The sequence below is a fragment of the Melospiza georgiana genome, chromosome 4 (assembly GCF_028018845.1).
Source record: "Melospiza georgiana isolate bMelGeo1 chromosome 4, bMelGeo1.pri, whole genome shotgun sequence".
NCBI lineage: Eukaryota > Metazoa > Chordata > Aves > Passeriformes > Passerellidae > Melospiza > Melospiza georgiana.
Genome location: NC_080433.1, coordinates 48,923,185 through 48,942,845, shown reverse-complemented (window position 1 = coordinate 48,942,845; position 19,661 = coordinate 48,923,185). Strand labels below are relative to the sequence as shown.

Here is a 19,661-nt window from a genome sequence, read left to right as displayed (position 1 = left end):
AGCCTTTGAAACATCAGGCTCTTTGCTTTCATGCCATGTTCTGTCAATAAATCAGGAAAAGCCCAAGAACCCATTTGCAGATTTAGTGAGGGTTTCAGGCTGTATGGAAAAGTCAAATCAACTTGTGATGTTCTGCTTCTTGTATAATGATGAAGGCACAGCTTCCCTACGTGGCTCCAAGCACAGCACAAAATGGAAGTGCCTGCAGTCTCCTAGCAGCTCCAGACAATACAAAAGCCAGAACAATGCCTGTGCCAAACATGGTTAATATGATCATATTGCATTACAGTCATTGCAGTGATATTGGACAAATGTTATGTTGCATGAGGCTATACAATAATTGGGCAGTAATCAGTAAAAACATTAAGTCCCTGTTTTACAACTGCTTCATCAGTAGCTATAAAACAACAACCTAATAAAGAGCATAAAACTAAAAAGAACTGAGATTAACAAGGCGTGTCATGGCAGTTTAGATGTAAAAGTCACTTTAGCAATATAGAATTGAACAACACTGTTTAAAACCATGACCAGAGAAGATTTACTATTCCATATTTTAAAAAGAAAATAAATAAAAAGAAGCTATTCCAATGGCCTAGTTTTCATAGCAAATATGTCATGCTGGTAAGCAAAACACAGCACCTCGATGCTCACCAAAAAAAGCACTATATATTGGAGAGCTGACTATAGCACTATCAGTCCCTAATCAGATAACCCTGCATGGACAATGCTAATCACTGAAAAGATGAAAGAGAGAGAAAGAAACATTAGAAAAAGCTTTGGCCGATATTCAGATATGAATTTTGACTGTACAAGTAGGTATATTTATGGCAGAGTCCAAGAATGATCAGACAAGCCATTAGAGAATGAAAGCAGTTCCTTCCAAGTTGTTTTTATCAGGCTCTGAATACATCACCTCATTTTTAGTAGGGTTCTGGTATCATGTGCAGTTAACATGTAATTATTACAGAACTGTGATTGCATCGTTAGCAGAAGTTTAATTATATCATTGACATTAGTGATGCCATAACATCAAGCTCAATAATAGTTCATAACAAAACCTACAATTAGCACAATTTTTCCTCCCTTTTACACCAACCAAAAGTGTTCAGCTTGGAGAAGCCTAATAGTCCATACAGAAGTGAGCTAGGGCTGAACCTGAAAGGATTCCTGGCTGGTAATTTAGTAATATGGTAATTAAAGTCTTTTCATGATGTAATTACACATCAACTACAAAAGGACAGCTGCTATACAACACTGCCAGGGTACGTGGCATGAAATGATTAGATTTGAGAAGCTTTGGTGGATAAACTGAATACCACAGACATAAGTCTGAGGTATAGCTGGCACCACACAGTACATTATTATTCAAGTCTCACACTTAACGTTTCCTTAGTCTCATTGTGATAGTAACAGTTTGTTGCACATACCTTGGTCCTCTGACAGCAGAAGCTGTTCAAAACCCCACTTTAAAAGCTTCTGCTGTTTTGAAGTTCCCTGAAATTATAAAGCCTAACCTTTGGTTAGGTTTGCATGAACCCAAAATGTTTATTTCCCACACAAAACCTTCTGTCACGGATTCCTATCTGTGGGAAACTTGATTTATTTGCAGGCTTTTTCCAGGGGGGTAGCAGAGAGGGAAGAAGGAGAATGAGGAGAGGGGAAAGGCACAAATGAGTAGGTGAACTCAGAGAAACTAAAAACTAAGGATTTCGTCATCTAGTTCCAACAGCAACAAGACAAAGTCCCCTGTTTGAGAGAAAAAGCAAACCCACCCTTCTTCTCGAGAGCAGATAACCATTTCTTGAAGTAGTTTCCTTACTGTACTTCTCACTGCCCTCCCTTTTATCTGTAGAAACAACTAAGTTGACTATACAAGGCATGAGACAGCAAAAAGAAACTTATTTTTCTCAACTAACACAAGTAAAATTTCTTGACTACAAAACTGGGCTCTTCAAAATACAAGAATGCACTGTGCACTGTGGCAGGGGGCAGATGACCTCAGAGTGGCTTGTCTAGCCCTAAAATGTCATTTGTGTCATGACAACAACCCAGATGTTTTGCAACAGCTGTTTTTTTTTTCCCTGTAAGTGGGAAAGAGGGGATTTGGTGGGAAAGACCCAAACCAACTGATCTACAATTAAAACTTTTAAAATTTCTTTTGAGCAAGGAAAGTCTAGGAATGGACGTGGCTGAAAATTAAACATTTTGAAACAATTCTCCTCAGCACAAGAGAGACTTTCTGTGAGATCCATTTCGGAAGTGCAAAACCAAACTATTTTGAATCTGGAGGGACTTTATTACCAACAAGATGTTAGGAATGAGAATTTGAATCCTGGTTAAAAAAACACCCAATCTTCCTGATGGTTTCCTTTTTGTTTCCTGCCCTCCTTCTTTTTCTGAACAGATGTTCTGGGTAGACTTAGTGAACATGCAAAACTTCTTGAAGACTTATTATGTTTAACTACAGTGACACCAATACTCTGGCACCAACTCCAGATCACCACCAACAGCAGGGTCTTGCACTTGGGTATCAGAGGCTGCAGTGGAGCTGAGGCTGTTCTCAGGGAGCACAGAAGGAATCCTGAGGGAACTGGAAACAGCCAATTCCAGTAATTTAAGAACAAAGATCTTGGCTACTCAGATGTAAGTCCTGCACACCCAGTTTTACACAGAACACTTTTTAAGAGACAATAAAGCAAATTAGTCAACTCAGAGAAAGAGGCTCAACTGTACTTCAAGAGCAATAGCACAGGAAAACATGATTATTTCTCATTTAATGGCACAAGAAATATAATGTATTTCAGCTAGTAGCTCTGTTGATCACCTCAAACATGTTTGCAGCTACGCTGTGAGGACTCACTTGACATTTGATACAAAAAGGAGATTCAAATATGACACTTGTCAATAGAAACTGAGTGAACAACTTGCAACACATACAACAAATTTAGCATCTTAAAAACAATCAGCAACATGAAAAGAACAGGAATTTTATGCACAAAGGATTTATCTGCCTTCCTACACAGTGTAAAGCAGCAAGAGACAGTAAAAATCTTAGGTTTAAACTACAAAACCCTTAAGTGTTGTCTCTGTAAGTAAGTGGGTGTACACACTACAAACATGAACTGTGTAAGCACAAACCTTAAACACAAACATAGCAGTCTTCACCTAAAGACTGATGCTTTAAGTCTTAGCTTTCATATTTTTCAGATTCTGAACTGCATTAGTATGTAACTCTGAATTTCATATAAAGTGTTAGCAAGTTCTCTTCACAGTTTAGTTAGACAAAACAAACCTTTTCCAGCCTGAGAACCAAGGATACCATTAAAGTTTCAGCCCCAAAAAGTGTAAACAATGGTGAATTGAGAAGAGCAAACTGGGAGGATGGGATTTCCTAACCTGAAGCTGCAATTGGACAATCAACCCCAATTTGTAAATGGACCAAAACTTAAAGTGTGAAAAATCATGACCAGTCATCCATCTTGGGTGGAGCCTGGGCCAGGCTCTTGTACTGCCCAAGGTGTATCCTTTAAAGGCCTTTTAATAAATACCTACTTTACTCCTTTAACATTGTCTACCCTCTGTTCCAGGTAGCCTCTTTAGGCATCAAGACAACATGGTTCAATACCCTTGCAGATGTTAATTACTCAGCTATTAATGAACAGAATACATGAGAGTTAGTATTGCATGTGAACTCTTCTCCCTGCCCTGTTTATGCAGTGCACTGCCAAAGAAACATGTGAAGACTGAAGTCTTGCAAGAAGAGCCTCATTATCTCTCTCCAGTGGTGGTAAGGGCAGGGTTAGAGAGGGGAAAAGAATGCAAGTGAGAGACTTCCAGTATGCTCCTATCTTTAGCAACATCAGAAGACAAAGAAAATGCTCCTAATCATGATTCTTCGAGAACCTAACTTCAAAATAAAGTAAAGCAACAGCTCCTGAGCAGCAGCATTCAGTTCTGAGAATTGGACAAGTACTTGAGCTAGAACAGGACAAGGCAAAAAACCTATACTGTGATTAGCCTGTTTCCCTCTCCTCCTCCCCTAGGGCAAGAGTAGCAGCTATTTGCATACTGATCACTACCTTCAATTACACGAAAATCTGGAAGCCAAATGGCCTATCAAGACTAAGCCTGGCAACAGGAGCCAAAGGACTTTCCATGGAACAAATGTCGCCCTACCAGTTGTTCCAGATACAGTCACCTTGTCAGTGTTCAACACACAATTCTACTACACACCCAACACCTCTTCTGTTTCAATGGCCTTTTAGCACCTTTCCACTTCTCTGCAAACATCAAGTCATTCAGAAACTTCTACAGGACCAGAAGTGCTATCAGTTTCCCTGACTGCAACCACTGCTCAAGATACTGGAACGCTATCTCTGGCACTTGCATTCACTTCTGTGAGAAGTGCTGAGTGTCCAGCCAAGAAACAGAATCTTGTGATGCTGCCTGCTTTAAGGGACTCAGTAACATCAGGGCTGGGCAGTTAGGGGTGAAAGATTAGATGGGGAGACAACACACTTACCTGCTATCCCCAGCGTTTGCCACATAAAGCTTCCCCAATAAATACACCACCACCAGGGCTGTGCAGCCACCAGAAATGTTATACACGGTCCTCTCTCGCTCTATCTGCAAATCCTGGGGGAGAAGAGAACAAGGTTTATAAAGACAGCATTGCAATTAGTGCTTGAGAAAATGAAGTCTCCTGGAGAAACCAAAAATACAATAGAGTCTTTATTAAACTGTATGTCGCACTGTCTGCCTTTTCTTGCAGCTATGAGCTAGGACAAGAACAGAAAGTTGAGGAGTTCCTATTACTTATACAAAGATGTTTGGGAAAAATAAGGCCAGGAGAATGTAAAACATCAGGTATTAAGGAATAAACAGCAACTCTCACAGATGCAAGAGAATTTGCTACAGCAAAATCACAATGAAGGCAAAGATAAATGAAGCTTAGCAACAGGTACCTGATGGTATAATTGGAGAGTGCTTTACATAGACAGGAGATAACTAATGAGACCCAGCTACAACATCAATAACTACCTACTTCCCAAGAGGAATGCTAGGATTGTGGGGTATACACCTTAAAAACAACAGCAAGATGCAGTTGTGCCACAAGGCTACCTTTCAGAAACACAGGGAACGAGAGGACACTAAACTGATTCTGAGTGCAAGAAACATATATTAAAAGAGTCCTTCTGCTTAACAGAAGTGGAGAATGCAAATTATACTTTGCAACAACAGTCCTGGAAAGAAAAAAACCAAACACATAAACACACACATGTATATATATAAATACACATACAATGCCCCAAGAAAGCTTGCAGAACACAGAGTAAGTAAGTAAATGAGCTACTTTCATTCATACATTTCAAACAAACACTGAAGTGTATGTAAATGAATCAATTCTGCTGTCTGTAGTTTAGCTTCAGGTAGTAACACACTACAAATCACCCTTCTCTCCTGTGTCCATTTCAAACTGGTCTGTTCTTATAATATTGGATTCAAATAGGGAGCATCATTTAACATCACTATTGCAAGTACTGGCAGATCTTTTCCAGCTAAACCCTGCCTACTTTTATGTGCTTTTTAAAATAAATATATGTTGGCCTGATCTATACTTCAGCCATTCTCATATCTGCACCAAGGAACAACAGCTCAAATTGTTCATGCCTTGGGGTATGAAATTTGGAGCTTTATTTTAGAGCTAAATTTATCTGAAGAAAAACACTACAATAAATAAGAACTGTGACAGGTACAATTTGATTGAAAATCTGCAGAGGTGGGAGGAGGCCCCTGTCCCATGCCTTATCTCCTACAAATTTGAGGGGAGGGAGCTGACCTGGTGCAGCAGCAGGGATTCTCAGCAGCACTTGGGCACTGCCCTGAGCCAATGGGCAGAGGTGTCTGTCACAAATAACTTGCTGACTCCTCACTGGCCAGTGCACACACATCCCATTTGTGCCATGAACACAGTGCTGAGGTGCTGTCCCAGCCGGCCATCCTCAGCTGTGCGTGCAAACTGCACGTGGCTGCCACAGGGACATGGGATCTACTGCATTCACCAACTTTTTGCGGGGGATGGATGGTAAGGACCAGGAGGAAAACACCTCCGAGCTATAAATCATATCTTGCAGAACCTTTGGTCACAGACATGGACCTGTTATAAATGCCTCTTTATCTAATCTTGCCATAGAAAAGCTGATTCTCCTCCCCATGGCTTCTGTATTTCTTAAAATTAAGCTGAAAAGAAAGTTCAAAGGAATCTGACATTTCTAACCATCAAAATAATTTAAACTTACAAATATTACAGATTTTCCAAGCACTGCCAGGAATTTTAAGAAACCTTCATTTCCACAGTTCAGAATATCCTGCAAGACCTTCAAACAATGTGCATTCCTCACCTGCTTTCAGCTCTGTCATACATATACTTTGCAAGTGCTGGAATGTCTAAATTAAAATGTATTTCTTCCAATAAGCAGATTTCAGAAGCATCTATTATAGGAGAGAACATGGATAATCCTTAGGGCCTCTTTTTCAGAACATTCTTGACTTAAACTACATCTGTGTACTGAGTTTTCTCAAATTATTGCTGTTGTTGGGTTCTCCCATCTAGAACTTCAATTTAGTAAGTACCATGACTTGTCAGAGTACATTAAGTAGTATGCATGTTTCAATATTACATACTTTGCTTGACATTTTCTTTTTCAAGAGCAAGGAAAGAAGGCAAGGCTTCCTAACAGCTCAACAAGATTTGGGGGAGAAAAATAAAGCAAAATAAAACTAAGCTCATCAATGCCACCAATTCGTTCTGATGTAGAGACATTGGCTTTTAATGAAATACATTGTAACAGTGGTGCTGGGAAAGTAGTACAAACATGGGCAGAAGCCCCAAAACGCCTCTAAATCCTTTATGAGTGTAAAGGGGCTCATTCTAGACAGAGTGTATACAAAGCTTTCCTCATTTTCCAGCAGGAGAGAGATTTCTGAGGTAGTGTATCTTTTGTTGTTGTTGGTTTTGGTTTGGGTGGGGTTTGTTTGTTGGTTTTGTTTGTTATCTTTCCCCGCAGGAGCAGTTAATTTAGCCGGAGCCGTGCCGTCCGTGCCGGGACACGAGCTGCAGCGGGTGGCAGCTGCTCCCAAGGGCTGCCCCAGGCCTGCTCCCCTTCCCTGGTGCGGGATGCGGGAGGGCGAACCGCAGCCTGCAGAGGGCACCGCGACGAACCGAGCAGGTGAGGGCGAGCACGGCGGCGACGAGGAGGCGGGAGCGCCGCGGGCCAGGGCGAGGGCGAGGCCGGGGCCGCGCTCCCCACAGGCCGGGGCCGCCTCCTCGGGGCCGCGGCGCGCCCGGCGCGGGCCGCTGCTGCCACCTGGCGGAGGCTGCGCGCAGCGGCACCTCCATGAGCATCCGCTCGAGCCGCAGGCCAAGGCAGGGCCGGCTACGGGAACCGGGAGGGTCTGGAATGGCTGCAGAGACGGAGACCCCATGGCCTCCCTGGGCAGCCTGTTCCAGTGCCCTGGCACCCTCAGCGTGAAGAAGTGCTTCCTCCAGTGCAGGTGAAACTGTGGTTTCGTTTATGGCCATTTATCCTCAACCTGCAGCTGGGCAGCACTGAAAAGAGTCTGGCACCATCCTCTTGACACCTGCCTTTCAGATATTTATGCACATTAATGCCATCCCCTCTCAGTCTTCTCCAGACTAAACAGCACAGCTACCTCAACCTCTCCTCACAGAGAGATGTCCCAGTCCCTCAATCGTCTTTGCTGCTGTGAGAAACAGCTACTCATTTTTCATAGTTTCGCATTACTTATCTATCACACTGCCCTGTGCCGGACCCTCTCCAGTCTGAGGAGGCCAGACCTGAACACAGCATTCAGGTGTGGCCTCACTAGGGCAAAGGAGAGAGGGAGCATCACCTTCCTCAACCTGCTGGCCACACTCTTCTCCCCCTCTTTTCACCTATATTTATCCTCAGAGCAGCAGCCTTTCCTCCAGGATCTCAACCTTGCTATGACAGAAAGCAGCTTTACACACACAGTATTAGGTACCCAGTAAAAAAAAGTTTCAGATGGCATAAACATAAAATTAACTCCTTAGCACGCTTTACATCAAATGCCTGTAATTCTATTTAAACTCTCAGTTCTACTGGCTATATAATGAGAGGAAACTTTCAAAAAAGTGAACTGTTCAATACATGCCATTCTCTCAAGACTGTTCAGTTAATTAAAATGGCACCAATCTAGAAAAAGCACCTGTCTAGATTTCATCTAAGTAAAAAAAAAAAAAAAAAAAAAACTCAATAAAAAAAGAAAATCATGATACAATGAATGCAGATGTATACCTCCCAATAAATCATACAGACTAATTCTGTACCATTTCTTCCCATTTAAAGTTAAATAGGGTTCAGAGTAGAAAAGGTGCTCTCTCCTCTTAACCTTTCTTGCAAATACATACAGCATCACACATGTACACAAGGTTAAATACAGGGAAAGGACAATAATTTGATGTTTATATCCAGTATGGAATTGCACTCCTGGCTCCTTTGAACTGAATCTATAAATGCACATCTTAAAACTCAACAGATGAAAATTAGAGGATTTGATTTATGGCACCTTCAGAACTTGAGCTTATTTATTTCCTTTTAACTGGAACAATTGTGATACTGACAACTACTGACATTTGCTGTTTTTTAGACAGAGCATTAAATTATCTGAAAACACAGCACAAACTTCCTAATTCCAGTTTCAACACAGAAAACATCATTTAGATGTACTTCAAAATGGAGTCAATTTAATTGCATTTAATTGCTAAATGTCTAAGTTAGGCAATGATGATCTGTGTCAGCTTTCCACAGTGTTTTACTGCATGTAGCTGTTAGACAAGAACTGTCAAAAAAACCCCACGTCCAATAAAGGAAAAATAATTTAAAAAAGCCTTTTGAAAGCCATGAATCACATTTAATTGAGACTTGAGGAAAAAAAGGGGAGACCTTAACTAGAATTCAAAAGCAAGTTGGGGAAAAAAATAATGGAAATAGGGAAAAAAATGCTCCCAGGAAAAGAGGATAAGTCATCATTAGATAAACCTGTCAGATCAGACTCTTTAAAAAACAGTATCTTATCTACTTGTTACTTTCACTCTGTTCATAAGAATCCTTTGCAGCAATTGATGATTCAGGAAAAACCACCAAGAAGTCTGCCAACGTGTCCAGGAAACATGAGCTTTCCTCAAGTGCCAGCTACACTGGTACACTCTGCTGGCACAAAACCCTTGTACACACTGCACATCTTGACTGCCCTGACCTAACTCAACAACATCTATCATGTTCCAGTACAAACAAGGGCTGATTAAACAATGTGCTGTGGAAGAGGCCCAAAGTCTTCATGCAAAGACTAGAAGGAGTATAAGCTAGCAGGAAGTTAAATAGAGGCAGGAGAAAGATCAAGCACTGCAAGCACAGATGAGACACAGAAATGCCGATTTTATGAATTGCTCCCTTACACAGATGAAAGAAAACACTCTTTTGCCTAAACCAAGTATAAGTCCAAAATTCCCCTCAAAGCTTAAAGTAGATACAATTTAATTATCTACTGCTTTCCTTAAGCTGGCCATTTTTATAAGATTTCCTGTAAAACTTAATGCTGAAATTACATTGCATTGGAGTAGTCATTTGTTTATCAAAGACAATGATGAACTTCAGCCCTCTAATATAAAGCACGTGGGAATTAAGATACTTGATATGTAGCATGTGATCGAAGATGCAGTGAGGAAAATGTTCTGTTTAGAAACAGAGAGAACAGATTAGCCTGAGCTATGCAATGAATACCTGAACACCATAACTGTAGTGAGTTATCCAGTGTTTCTGCATTTGTCATACTCTACCTACAAAAGCCCTCACAACCAGATCTCTGAACATAAGCTGAGATGGTCTTCTCTGTGAACACCTACCAGAGATGTGAAGTCAAAATAAAGCAGTGCAATAACAGCCCTGTTCACTCAGACACGTTCAGGAAGGCAGCAATGGGAAATGCACAGGCTGCTCTCCTAAGAGAGGTAGAGAAACAGCCCTTCTACACTCTGTTACTTTCACTGCCCAGTCCCACAAAACTCCACTTCTCATCTTGCCTGCACTTGGAAACAGTTTAAACAGGAGAGAATCCCACCATGCTCTCAGAGGCTGGCACTCTTCTGGCCTCAGAATTACACAAACTGAAGCATGAAATCGGTGTTCCTCTAAAGCATGCTCTGAACCCACTAGGGTGCAGTGGATGGGCACGGTCATCTTCCCCCTCATTTCTCAACAAAGAAGGGAGCAATCTCGTCCTCCCTTTCTGAAAAGGTGTGCTAAACTGACAGATTTTCATGCACCCTCTTTCTTTTCATCTAGCAGAAATTGAGCCCACTACCCGCAGTGCACAACCTGCCCACACAGCCCCCACTGAAGTACGCCTAACCCATGGCTGTGAAAGCTGCTCCTGGACCTACCCACCTGCAAGTCCAAACCCAGCTGGTGGGTCTGCTTGCCTGCACTTCCTTGGGAAGAAAGAACAATCCAGCAAAAAATAATTGTTTTTCAGAAATCAAAGTGAAGTACTACTTGTAACAACAACTGTAGTCTCTAATTAAATGCATGTACTGGATGAAATTCACATACATCAAGAAAAACAATGATCAGATATTTCTTTTCAGACAACAAATAAAACCACTGGGAAACACTGAATAGTTCACAGTCCTTTTTTTCAAATAAGAGGCTTTTCTGAAAACTACAGCAACAAAATTTAAAAAAACCACAACACTATCAGACCTCCCAAAACCTGATCCTCATGTACTTACTGGCAGGCCAAATTTTTGCTCTGCCTGACAAGAATGACTTTCAGTAATGTGGAGAAATGAGAGGGGGAAGTTGTGGAGGAACTACATCAACTATAGAAGAGGAAAAAACAGCTTCCATAGGGAAATAGATGGATATTCTGTTCCCATAGGGTCATGATTTCCTGACAGTTGTTCCGGTTGTACACAAGTCAGGAAGGTGGTAGGAATGAACTTCGTGCCCCACTCACACACAAAATTTGCCTCAGTGAAGAGCTGCAGACACTACTCCACAGACACTTCTCCAACACCAATGTGAACTCTGGGTCATTGGACCAAGCAGCCTTTGCTGCTGCTCTGGTAGGACAATGAGGCTTTATCAAGTGCATGCCCACATACTCAGCCTGATAACTGCCAGTGCTGAAATCTGCACTGTAAGGCAATATTGATCTTTATCTTACAAAAGGAGGGGGAGAAGAAAATTAAAAAGAAGAGTATTATACATTGAAAATTCAAATTCATTGTCACAGTGCTACCTGGGAGTTAAGATGCAGCTCCAGCCTGACAGGGGTGTGTGTACCTGGTAGGCTGTTGAGTGCTTAAACAGTTCTGTTCACACTCAGATGTTGTTAAAGCAATGAAAGAAAAAGAAAAAAAACCCCTAATCTTCATGATCTCCGGGTGATGTGACTCAATGTAAACAACAAGGACTTCAGAGCCCTGAGACATACATACCATTTCCTTGAATGCACTTTCTATGGCCCCAATGACCAGGCACTCATGTGGGATCTTCTTCTCCGTGAAGAAGCGTGTTGGGGGCGTGCTGGGCGAGCCCGGGGCTCCCACACCGCCGCGCAGGGAGGCTGCCCGTGTCAGTGTCCTGCTGTTGCTGGATGGGTTGTCAGGCTCCTCTCCCAGGCAGGTGGGTGGGAGGACAGCTGTGTTCCTCAGGATGTCCACAATCTCCTGCAGCTGTTCCAGGATGTGGTGCTGCAGCAGTTTGGAAGCAACCACAGCTGCCCCTGAGCCAGCATGTCCATCAAACAAGGACCAGTAGTACAGGTTGATCCCATCTGTGTCCTGGAGAAGCAAGAGGGGGAGAAAGGAAAGGAAAAGAGATGCTCAGTGTTAGTCACCTGCTGCCTCTGTGACTGGTGGCACAGAGGCAGCAGGTGAAACACAGATAGCTTTCCCAGAGGTAACATTCTTTCTGAAACACAGAAATACCCGCAGTGTCAGTACAACTCTGGTTGAAAGAAGAGATGCTTATTTTTACCACACTTCCCCAGCATGTTTTTTCTTTTCCTTAACCTCTTAAAAAAAAAAGCCCAAGAAAAAAATTGAACTTACAATCTTTCTTACCTTACAGCCATCATAGACTGCAGAAGAACAGCATTTGTATATATGCTAGACCTGCCACTATGAAAGATCAAAATTCTACACAAGATAGCACCTGATACTTGCTAGGCATGAAACAAAGGACCTCAGTTTGATGTCCATCAACAAATGTGAACTCCACTTCCACAGCTGGTAGATAAGGTCCATCCATGCTGGCAGGTGGGACAACTCAGGCTTTTCCTGCCTGTGCCAGCCCAGGAAACAGCACCAGCACAGGGGTCCTCGAGAATGACAGACCCAAGTGGGATCAGCTGCACTTCATCTGATCTAGCCTCTATGTTCACTGGCTGGTTCTTCACAGTCCTCTAAAAAGTTTCCTATATAGTACTGGAAATGGTGGAGTACCCTATCACTTAGGGCATTAACCCAGGGCAGGAGGCAGAGTAGCCTTGGGCATCACAAGCTCCAAAATGGCTGGAAAATACCAAGGAGCCATACTCTTGATAAACTCAACTTTTTGTGTGGAGAGAAATTCACCTACCAATCCTTAGGTAATCATTTAAGATTGCCTTAAATGATACCCACCTTTGCATGACAGCATATTTGGCAGCAGCATGGGGAAAGTCTTTCCTGACTTTCTTTCCCCTCCATTTATTTTAATCCTGCACCTTCTCCCAGCTATGCAGAAACAGCTGGTAGTGGGGCTGCCTTGCAAGTCGGATGTGGGTGGACTAATACAGATTTAGAAAGAAACAATTTTGCAAGGGACAGCAATGAGGCTATACTGTTGTAAAATACCTTGTAATAAGAAAGCATAACCTAGATCTCATTGTAATCAAAGAACCTCAAAATTACATGTGCTGTAATTTAGGATGAGAGAGGTGACTTCTTTTGTTCATCTGAACACTGCTCCCTTACACTACAGATCAGCACCTGCAGCCCAGCTCCTCCTGTCCAAAGCACTGCCTATTTCAAATTTATGGACAGGGCTGTGAACTGCAGCTCCATTTACTTTCTGCTGTTTCAGCCACTCCACTAAGGTGCCATGATAAGAAAAATCACATTAAAGTCGAGGTGGTTTTTTTTTCCATACAGTATTGCTGATGAGGTAAAGTTCAAATATATTCTTAACCAAAGCATCAAGATCATAGTCATCTACACAGCAGAGAGCTCCTCCAAGAGGAGGAATTCATCAGTCCCTCATGCACTCTTCATTACTGAAATGCTGTCATAAGGGGGTATTGTCCTCAAGTACTGTTTACTTACCACAGTAAGGATAACAGAGGATACATGCTAGAATGGTGGAAAAACCAACATATGTCCACATTTCTGAACATGGTTTCTTAGCCAGACACCACTCCCCTCTCCCCCCACACTTACCCAGCCTGGCAAATTCATCAAAAAAACAGTTGTGAAACTTCCCACCTGAAGGCAGCACTGGCAGTTGTACTACCTTGCTCTGGGCTCAGAATCCATCCAAGTTCACAACAATTTGCTTTAAAATTCTATGTCATTTTTAATGGCTAACAGGATTAGCAATTTTAAACTTGCTTGTAAAAATAGATTGCTATTAATGTAAAATGCAAAGTATTTTGCCAACAGAAACAAATTTTCCAAAGTGAAAGTATTTCAGCTGAAAACTGAAACCATTTATTCAAAATAACTACATTGCGCCTCCTGGGATTTGTATATCAAACCACTTCTGCTCCCATTCTTCTCCTAAGAGTTTGTCTCCCTGGCCAAAATGCATGTTATGATGCACCATGGATAATGCTTCCACAGTTTTTGTCCTCATGTCCTTTAAAGGTGCTATTCCTTTGGAAATGTGCCCTCTTTGTAGGGGGGGGAATCTCCAAGGCATATCAACTCTGATTGAGATTGAAATATTTTATTTTCCACCAAAAGGAAGCAAATATTTTGTCATTATTCTCCCCATGCCTCCAAACTGGAACAGAAACTTACAATTAAGAACAAGTTTGATCTGCACTCAATTTTCATGAGTTCTCCAAAGCAAACCCCCCAGCAAAGTCTGTATTACAGCTTTTCAGAAGATAAAGACAACAGTTATTAAAAGAATTTATTCTCATTACTAAGATCTCAACTCTGGATATGTCCTACACTGATCAAGCCTCATGTGAGTTTGGGGGTTAAAGATGAGAATGGGATGCTGTAAAACAGATGAAAATAGCCCCTGACAAAAAGGGAAAATGAAATGTTACCATTCATTTCCTCTAAGCCAATGGGCAGCACAACATTGGGCAGAGAAGTTCACACGGACTTGAGCTGTATCTCAGACTTTCACTGACACGTCACCCTGTCACGTCCACATCAGTTATGGTGGTCCACTGATCTTGTCCTTTTTGGAGTAGCAATTCTTGAACAAAGAGGACGTTGCTACCAGTTCAGCTAAGCTCAGACATCTACACACTGTCTTGCACACCTCCAAGACAGTTCTCTAAATTGCCCTTTTGTTGGGCAGGCAGAAAAACCCCTACATTTTTAGACTATGCTCATTTCATTCCAAAGTAGATTTATTTCTCCCTAGCAACAGCAGAAGCACCCTAGATAACTGCAAAGTCTGTATTCTGAGCACTCGGGGGAGATGACAACCACAATGCTGCTCTCATACAGACATTCTGTGTCAGATGCTCTAGGGCCTTAACTTCAGCTGGGATCTGCAGGCATTACTGTAACCTAAATATTAGTCTTGAAAAACTGCTGTGTATTCCTACAAAGCTTCATTTACTTTTGAACTAGCAAAGAGGAAAACCACAGATAATATGTTAGCTGTCTAAAAAAGGAAGAAAAACAAACTCTTTCCCCCCACCCTGAGAATAAAAACAGCTCCTCTATTTGAAAGAAATTAATTCCCAAAACCACACCAATTCAATAAGAATTAAAAATATGATGCAATTAAGGCAGTGACTCAGTGAACAAACAAGGGCCAGTAGTCAGGGCATGCAGATGAGGCAAAATGCACAGAAAGGTCCTTGCTTTCCCTCACACAGCTGAGCTGACCTCTGCAGCCACCAAGCAATTACCTGTTTTGGTGTGCATATGCATTGCTCTTTGCTCTCTTTTACATGTGGGAGCTTGAAATTCTTCCCAAAAAGAACTGACATTCTGCAAACTCAGAGAACAAGACATCTTTTTTTACTAGCACTGGCAGTATTCTATCAGAAGTAGTCTGTTTCAAACACCAGTCTTCATTTCTTCTTTTATCTGGACAGAATCCTCAAATAAGAGTGTAGTCAGTCACCACAGTGATGTATTTTAGATTTTCATTCAAAAGATCCTGACCTAACAAACAGGCTGAATAACTACCAGAAACAAGAAGAGAAAACAAATCCTTCACTGCACCAACCTCACAATTAATTTCCTAGTACAGAATGTACTAGGAAATTTAATAAGCTTCAGGCTCCTCAACTGCTGACCTAGCTTTCAGGAAGGTTCAGCAGTCTCCTGGGTTTTGCAATTGTAAAAGATAATTAAGACATGCAAAATTTTGGGTCAAGCAATGGATGAGAAATCATGAGAGAAACTGCATATATATACATACATAATTGAGCTCAATGATATGAAGGGAAAAAAAAAAAAAAGGAAAAATCCTTAGCAATAGCTAGTGATCATTTTGGGACATGCTTTTCAGGTAAACTAGACAGCAGTCTTACATTGCAAATCTTCAGATTGTTGTTATGGAGCTAATTCCAAACAGGCAAATAAATCATGTTGCCACTAAAGATTTATTCTGGAAACTACAACCTACCCTGACTATTATTATTCCAGATATGAACTACAGTCACAAAGCACTTAAGAGAGCAACTTGAGTTCTCATAAAATCTGAACTGGGCCAGCAATTGCCATTCCAATCCTCAGAGCAAAGCCTCCTCATGTTACCAATATGTTCAGGGGCCGGTGGTAGGCTACCAACCTTATGCTACACAAAACATACAATATCCCAGACTTGTGGCAAAGAAGACTACAGAATTAGTAATTATGTATCCTCACATTACAGTGACAATTAATAATGCATCACATTAAGTCCTGCAGCCTGATTATCACTATGACAATATCCTGGCACATGATTTCCACTTCGCTTGCTGATGGTTTTCAGCAATCATCATGAAGGTACTCTGTAGTTAAAGGCATTTAAAAATAGTACAAATGAAAAAGATGTGCAATTTAACAGGAATGTTCTTGAATGGGGACAGATAGGAGATACAATTAATCAAGCAGCAATGGAGTGGCATGGGGGGAAGGGGAGAGAATTAACTTAGGGTTGAATTTAAAGAGTCTTTCCTTTCACTGCTCTGCTCATTTTATTACTCACCCTTTCAAGAAAACCATGTTTATGCTATTTAATAGACTTCCCAGAATTTGTTTGTGTGTTTGGGTAAAAGAAATGTTTACTTCTCCATTTCTGCATTTCTGGCCTACCTCCTCCTTTCCACGCTTGGAAATCTGTGTGGAGAGTCAAGACCATGGTAGTGGCATTCAAGTTTTGTAGACAACACATGGATCTCCAACTCCCTTATGCTGCTTTGCCAAAGTACAGGGCATTAAAGAACAATCACACAGATGTAGCTGATGTTTCACAAACTTCCCAAAATGCAGGAGAAAACAAAAATGGCATGTGCCATTCTCAGACAGTCTGTGGAAAATAAAAATCTGAGGATGATGAAAAGGACACTGTTACATAAAGTTTACATTTCAGTGCCTATTTCTCTTGTGCTCAACACTTTAAAAAAAATCCTTTCAATGAACTCCTTCCCTCATTCCTTTTTCTGTCAGTATTTCTGCAAGGTGCTTTACGACATAGAGAGAATTTCAGATGGTGTGTTACAGTGGGATTTCCTCATGAGGCATTTACACTACTTAGTCTCTGGCTTTCTTAATAAATATTTCCTGGGATGATATTCTGTCATTCACTGTAGTGTTTAAAGCCAATATTTCTACATCTTATTCATACAAATTAAGTTGTACGGTTATCACATTTAACATCAACCTCATTTACTCCTTAAAAAACGTTTGCCAACAGTGCTACGTGAGGGGTATTATACCTCACAGTATAAAAAAATATATAAGGAAAAAAGACACAACATAGCAATGTGCTTTTTTCCTCCCTGTTTTTAGATATATTCAACCAACAAAAGATGTAGCAAGGAAAAAATCCTACCGTGTGCTAGTGTAAGACTGCCCTCTAGTAGAAAACTTTCTCCAGGAATATGCTGCCTCTTTTGGGAAAATATATTACAAATTTAAATACATAAGCTGTGGTCTAATGACATGGTAGAATAGGTTTTCCACAACTAAATAATGAGTGTGACAGCACCTATATCAGTGCCATGTAGAAAACAGAAGTGAATCCGTAGATAAGAAGAGAACATATAAATAATAAGATAAGAAGTAACTAGAAAACAGTACAACCTATTATATAGATCAGCTGGCTCCTGAATTTAGATGTTATGTTCCCATCTTGTTAAAATATGTCAGAAATAGAATCAAGAACAGAAGATTTGAAATAAAAGTGTTTCTCTCAAGAAACTTGAAAGGGAGTGGCTTTTTCTTCCAAAATCAAGATGAAAGATACAGACTTGAACTAGGAAATAGTGAAAAGAGAAAGAAAAATCAGAACATTCCATAAGATACTTCTCATAAACTCTGTGTAAGTAGATATTTACTGAGGAGATATTTACCAACATCATGAAATATCAAATGGATAAAAAGAACAGCTTTTAAAAACAAAGTTTATTGACCCTACCATTACATTGCCACAACAGTACATCAACTGTAACAATGGATAACAACAAGGTTAGTTAAGATGCCTTTCCAATAACAAAACTATTTTAGAACCCTGTATCTTTAATGTAATCTTGTTAACTATGTAATGTCTGGAAAAAAAGTTCCTTCTGAAGAAGGTGATTTGTCATGGCTTTTGCTCTTGAGAAGTTTTGATACTGAAGTTAGTCAAGCTTTGTGAAACAATGCTATGAACATTTTTATGTCCCATGCAAGCCCCTAAAATATGCAAAACCAGGCAAACTCAGCACAGTTACATTCACCCACATCCCAGGTGCAGAGGCCCCTGACCATGCATCTCACATGGTGGGTCTGGAACTTTAATGTGGTATGAGACCAAACCTCGTATCTCTGCACAGTATCAAGATGTGTGTAGCCAGGCTGGTGTGCACACAGGGGTCTCTGCAGTGTGCCTGTGTGCATGGCACAGTGATACCCTTAGTGTCAAACAAACCCACCACCTGGACCAAGGACACTGTCTTCTTGTTATTTCTATACACAAACAAGTACTGGGGCAAAATGCTTGCTTCATTAAACATAATTAATGCATACAAAAGTTAAATACACTCCTGAAACCAAGCACCTTCCTAAACCAACAGCAGGCAGTCGCATGGACTTTCTAGGAAAGACTTTTAAACACACAGCTAATTAAAACAAATTCTGTTTTGCTTCGCATGACTGTATGTAGAACTCCAAGTCCCAGCAAGTTCTGGGCACAATTCTTTATCCAGGAGTTTGCAAAAAATGTACTTGAAAAAAGAAATCATGACTGTCTGAATACAATGAGGAATATCAGCACACAGGAATTGAAACACTTATTTAAAGAAAGATTTTTAAAAGAGGAAAGAACGGGGCAATTTGCAAACCCTCAGGATCTGTCAGTTTGAAAATGTTGCAGCAATAATGAAGTATGAAACAGAACTGGAGGAGCAAGAGGTTGGGAGGGACACAGTACAAGAGGAATGCTTGTTTCTCAGGACCCCAATGAACCCTGCAGCCATCAGGTGTACCAAGCCGTGGAATTCTGAGAGAGTGACTAAAGCAGACTGCTAATCACCACCTGATTTAAAATAGACACACACACACACCAACTAACAAAAAAACCCTAAACATATAAACGAACCAAGCCGCAAAATCAAAACAAAAAAAACTAAACTCCAAACTGCCAAAAAAAAAAAAAAAAAAAAAAAGCTACTTACAGTCCATTGAAAAACTACTTATCACTTAGGGACAACCTGTGTTCTCCAGCAGCAGGAATACAGCCTATCTACATTGTCTGACTAAAACATTCATACAGGCCATTTAGTATTACATGGTGAAATGTTGGAATTGAACACACACTATCAATCACTGCTGGAGGCTGAGCTCATGCTTAAAGAGCAGGTGAAGTAATTAGCCAGTCAGGAAACAAGACAGATGAAAAATAGCAGACAATTGCCAGTAGACAAGTGTATGACCTACACCACACTTCACACAAATGAGGGAAGCTGTAGTCTGCAAAAATCACTGAATTCTATGTGCTGGATGACCTTACCCTACCTGCATAAACTAGAAGAGTATCCTGCTTTAGTAGTTGATTAAATTAGAGAATGCAGTATCTTTCCAACATTTACTGAAGATGTGGTTTAATGGCTTAGATATAAGACACATTTTAACAGCCCTTATGGTTCATACAGTTCTTTATCTGACCCCTGTGTAAGCACAGTGGAAAAAGCTG

General features: G+C 40.9%; 1 protein-coding gene across 1 annotated transcript in view; it reads right to left on the bottom strand.

Moving 5' to 3' along the window:
- PPM1H (protein phosphatase, Mg2+/Mn2+ dependent 1H) overlaps window positions 1–19,661 on the bottom strand; it is a 130,033-nt gene that overhangs the window by 52,510 nt on the left and 57,862 nt on the right. The window contains exons 3-4 of the mRNA XM_058022256.1: window positions 11,543–11,887; window positions 4,523–4,635 (exon numbers count right to left, since the gene is read on the bottom strand). Of these exons, the coding sequence (XP_057878239.1) occupies window positions 4,523–4,635; window positions 11,543–11,887 (458 nt within the window). The remainder of the gene's footprint in view (window positions 1–4,522; window positions 4,636–11,542; window positions 11,888–19,661) is intronic.